Source organism: Lygodium microphyllum, chromosome 8, assembly GCF_053477565.2.
Source record: "Lygodium microphyllum isolate KBCC chromosome 8, Lygodium_microphyllum_v1.1.10, whole genome shotgun sequence".
NCBI classification, from domain to species: Eukaryota; Viridiplantae; Streptophyta; class Polypodiopsida; order Schizaeales; family Lygodiaceae; genus Lygodium; species Lygodium microphyllum.
In genome coordinates this window covers 74,192,489-74,197,337 of record NC_141142.1, presented here as the reverse complement: position 1 = coordinate 74,197,337, position 4,849 = coordinate 74,192,489, and the positions used below count along the sequence as shown (strand labels likewise).

At 42.7% G+C, this 4,849-nt stretch overlaps 1 protein-coding gene across 1 annotated transcript; it reads left to right on the top strand.

Moving 5' to 3' along the window:
* Positions 1-1,007: 1,007 nt before the first annotated feature.
* On the top strand, positions 1,008-2,094 carry LOC148032456 (non-specific lipid-transfer protein 1-like). Its single transcript, XM_087684097.1, has 3 exons — positions 1,008-1,237; positions 1,414-1,670; positions 1,848-2,094. Exons 1-3 carry the CDS (start codon positions 1,118-1,120, stop codon positions 1,855-1,857), a joined length of 387 nt encoding a protein of 128 aa, XP_087540223.1. The 5' UTR covers positions 1,008-1,117; the 3' UTR covers positions 1,858-2,094.
* Positions 2,095-4,849: the final 2,755 nt, after the last annotated feature.

The following is a 4,849-nucleotide window of genomic DNA, read 5'->3' as shown; positions in this document are numbered from 1 at the left end:
CCATGTTGTGTTGGAGAGTTGCAGCCAAGATTTTTGACACCTTATGAGGGTTGGCTTCCAGCTGAAGGTTGTAATCTTCACTAGAGCTAGGAAGTTTGTTGTCAGCTGCCTCAAGGCCTGGGCAACCTTGCACAGAGCAACCATTGTTTTCAGCTTCCGCATGCAAAAACCCTGCTAGACTCTCCTCTCTTTTCCTCTTATGATTTAGTGCAGAGGTGGCACCCTCCTTTGACATAGGTTTTGTTGAAACGTTCTGATTGTCTTCTATGCGTGCATCCTCATCCAGAGCTCGACTCAGAATCGTCTGCGCGATGGACCACACTGTATGCAGCATGCACATGAAGAGGGCGAAACGTGTCCGTATGGACATGTGGACAGGAGTGTTGAGTAATGATGCAAGAATTAATTGCCCCTTAATCAGGCTTTGCCGTCACCCGGAATCGTTAGTTCTTTTCTCCTCCACTTAGACGGCAATTTTTACAAAGAGTAATAGAAATATGTGCACTTTTTTTTAAAAGGAAGAAGCTTAGTATTCTCTTGTTGTAGGGATCCAATAGAGGTCCTCGTGATTAGATCAGCTTGTAGAAAGGAAAGTTCTAAGAGTTCAAAACCACGGTTGATTAGGCGCGAGTGGTAGAAATGGCGCTGTGTTGGAAGCGCGTTAACCTGACATCTCTCTCTCTCCACAAAAGGCTAGAGCGCGTTGTGCGTAGACTCTCTCTCTCTCTCTCTCTCTCTCTCTCCAACTCCAAGGCTAGAGCGGCGGACCGGCGGTTAGTAGTGGTAGTAAGAGCGCGCTGTGCGGGTGTAGACTCTCTCTCTCTCTCTCCTCTCCCCATTACCCAAAACTCCACGAGAGGCTTGAGCGCGCCGATGATCCTTGCCTAATACGGCATGGAAACTTTTCGGTGAGGGCGCGGCGTCGGAGGGGGCATTCATCTTCTCATTCTCACATCGTTTCTATGGTGCAGTGTCAGTATATAAGTGAGACTCGGCTCAGGCAGCTCGACTACAGAGGATTACTACCTAGCGCGCTCTTTTGAGAGAGAGAGACAGAGAGAGTGTGTGTGTGTGTGTGTTTGTGTGTGAGGGTGTGTGTGTCCCTCCAATAGGCACCATGCAGTATTCAGCTGCTCAGCGTCTGATCCGCTTGCTCGGATTCGTAGTGGCGATGCTGATGATGATCATGGGTGCAAACACCAGGACGACTACAGTGCAAGCAGTATCTTGCAACGATGTGAGTCCTGGCTCGCGAAAGTATCCGCGTGGATGTTGTAGCAGTGATTTTCTCTATTCGACTCGCATCACATTTATAACTTGTGTTTCATAGGAATCGTAACTCAGGATGGGTAAGCATACTTCTGTGTGCACTGAATGACATATAATGTCGAGCATGTATATATATTGATGCAGGTGATGAAAGGCCTGGCACCTTGTGCGGGCTTTCTAAGCCAAGGGGGGGCGAAGCCAGCATCTGGGTCGGCGTGCTGCAAGGGAGTGAAGGCGTTGAATGGCATGGCCAACAGCCAGCAAGCCCGCCAGCAGATCTGCAGCTGCTTGATTGCGGCCGCTAAGTCCTTCAAGCCCAAGCCCTCTTCCGTCACCGCGCTCCCCGCCGCCTGCGGTGTCGCCTTCCCTTACTCCTTCAGCACCACCCAGAACTGCCGCAAGTAATATCTAAACTATATGTAGATCGTGCTTGCTTCCAGCTGTCCTTTGTTTGATACAGCTCTACTTTTATTTCACGTCGACTTCCATGGCCAGTACTCGATTTTTACCTGAATCGTGCTGCATCATGATCAGTACCAGCCCGACTCACGACAGCTTGTTTTCCCCTGCTTGTGCAGCATACGTTGAATACCTACGACGACAGCTAGTTGCCGGGGCGCAGCTGATGGTCCAGGCAGCCCCAGCGCCTATGCTATATATAAGGCTTCTTTCCCTTCTTTTCTTTCTCAGGTTAACTCAGTTGCGCCCAGGACGTTACGTCCTATAGTTTGTGGCGGGGCTTAATTAATGATGCATCCAGGCTGATGATTGTCGACATGTATGATCATCAATCAAGTAATGCACCAGTGGTTCTTCTCTTTGCAATCGCTTGCCCCCAATTTTGAGAGAGGGAGAGAGTCGCACCGCTCACAAGAACCGAGGCTTAATGCCAAATAAATTGCAAAAAATCGAAACTTGCAAACGGTTTGACGCTTCGGATTTTAGAGTTCTTATCCAGAACTATGTGCACGCAAAAGATGCATCGATTTTAACGAGTTGGAGTTGCGATCCAAAACTTTTATATGTTAGAATGTGGGTTTCATATGAAAAATGTGGTTTATTCTAACATGATAGTACACCTTTCGAGTAATATTGCATCTAAGGAGAAACATCGGACATCTTTTCAAGTGTCTAAACAATAATCATCTTAGAAGAGACATTTGAAATATGGTTAGCCTAAGCATGTGCCAACTAAGTGCCCACGAAAATAGGCTAACTGATTTCTTCTCTTTAAAACATACCATCTCCTCTCCAACTATAACTAAAAAGAAGGCTAACCATTTCAATCACCATCTTCTCTCTTGATCTATCTCTTCATCGTTTGACAATGCCAAAGCCACATGAGGAGGAGAGAAGAGATCTAGATGTGTAGAAAACTTGGAATCAGAGTTGCTTCTAGTGTAGAAATCGCTTTCATAGTGCCTTTTCTTAAACAAAAAAAGAAACCACTATCATCGTAACTAAGTATCATGATCTAAAACATCACTTGGAAGCGATGCAGATCAATGAAGCACAAGTTGAGAACTTCAAGCGCAAGAGATAGTGGGAGGCATTCGTGCACTTGACTTGTTCGATCATTGTATCTCTTACAATCCTTGTAGGCTTTCATACTTTCAATTCAAAGAAGTAGGCTTGGGTATCATTCCAACCTTGGTCTCAATAAATGTGACAATTGCATTGGGAATATTACTACAAGAAAATGTGTTTTTTTGGAGACCTTTTGAACACAGATAGAGTGGAAGTAGAAAAAACACAAGCATGTGCAACATTACCAAAGCATCTAGATATCATAGTCCCAAGCCTAAGTCCAAACCCAAACTCTGGGAGCTGTAAGAGATGAACTTGGAGAGAGGAGGAATCATCGGTATAGAAGCCAAGGTTAGCATAGTCAATCAATCTATCGTACAAGCTCTGGGGAAATCCACAAATTGAGACTATAGAGTCAATCTTAATGTCACTTGCACTTTTAAGATCCACTAATTGTAAGTCTTAAATGACAAGCTAGTCCAGGTTCTAGGTGTGATCATTCTAATTGATTAACTTTGCGTTACTTTAGTTATCAACTCATTGGTTTAATTGTCCAAATAAAATTAAATTACTCATACACATTTATGAGACAAAGATCTTGAATGATTTGAGCCACACATAAGCAAGATCCCTATCCCATAGAATGGCTATGTGTGCAAGGGAATAAAAATAAAAAAATGATTGTTCACAATATTGAAGACCAAAGCTTTATTAGGTCCTTTTTTCTTAAAAATAGGTCATTTTCAACTTGCAAAGGCCATTTTTTATAGAAAAATGAATGTTTTGTTGTTGGGATCAAGTACTATGCCTATTCCTAGGTCTTTGACAATGGTCTCTCACCAAGAGCAAAGTTCACTTAGTGCATTGATCGAGACTTCGTGCAAGAGGTCATTGAGAGTGGAAAGGTTTGCTGCTATCACACTATATTGGTGAATTTGTAAAGTTCCTAAATGTTTTGGACTTCATCAAAAAATATTATCATCATGACGTGAATACCAACACTCCAAATTTTATGTGTAGTAGCTCAATAGATTTCATTATCAAAGAACTTTCCAATGATAGGTCACATTATACTACGGTTTTGCAATACCCGTGTATATGTTATCTAGATCCTACTTTTTCAACAATGGAAATATTGGAATTGAGAGGTTCCAAAATTCATGAATATGGATTTCTACAGTGATATAGGAACTAGTACTATAATGAGTGTGCAGTGGAGATAAAACCCCATGAGATTGGAAATTTCAATTATAGATAAGAACCATGGTGGATTAGAGCCTTGAAGGATTAGGCTATTCAAGTGTTGGATATCTATCTCAAAGGGGACATGCTATACAAATAACACAAACTATTATTAATGATTTTTTTCTAAAGGACTATTTGCCACTATTTTAGTGTAATATTCCTACCACAGAGCTTCATATCAAGAAAAGAATCCCAGCTTAAGGCGTTTTAAAAAATTCCTCGTCAAGCTATCATATAAGTGATCGCACATAATTTTCTTGATATCGAGTCTCGCACTTGTAACAAGGGGGATACACACTGACTAGGGTTTAGACACCCCGTCGCATTGATCAGGGTATCTAAGGTGTAAGAGCCCCAGATTAGGGCAACCAGTTATTATCAAGATCACACTCTTCACCTTCATCTCCAGCTTCCTTGGATTCTTTCTCATTTCTCTCCTCTTTTCTCTTTCTCTCTCCTCTTCTAGTCTTCTTCCTTCTTCTTGTTTCCTTTCTCTCTCCTCAGCTCTCTTTCTCTCTCCCCTCAGCTTCTTTCATTACAAGTGGTATCATAGCTTCAGGCTTTGGTCCTTTTCCTCTTTCCCTTTTCTCCCGTTTCAAATCCCAAAAACCCTAGTTACTTAGCTTACAGGTATAGGTACAACAAGAAGGACTGCAGTTAACTTTAGCCTTTTGGAGCAAGCAGGAGCTATGGCTGGAGACTCAGACATATCTGGAGATAAAACGGTTAAAATAGCAGGTTGTCACTTCTTTTCATGCAAATTTTAAGGGTTCTAGGCCAAGTTTAGAGTCCCAGGAGTTGGAGGGCA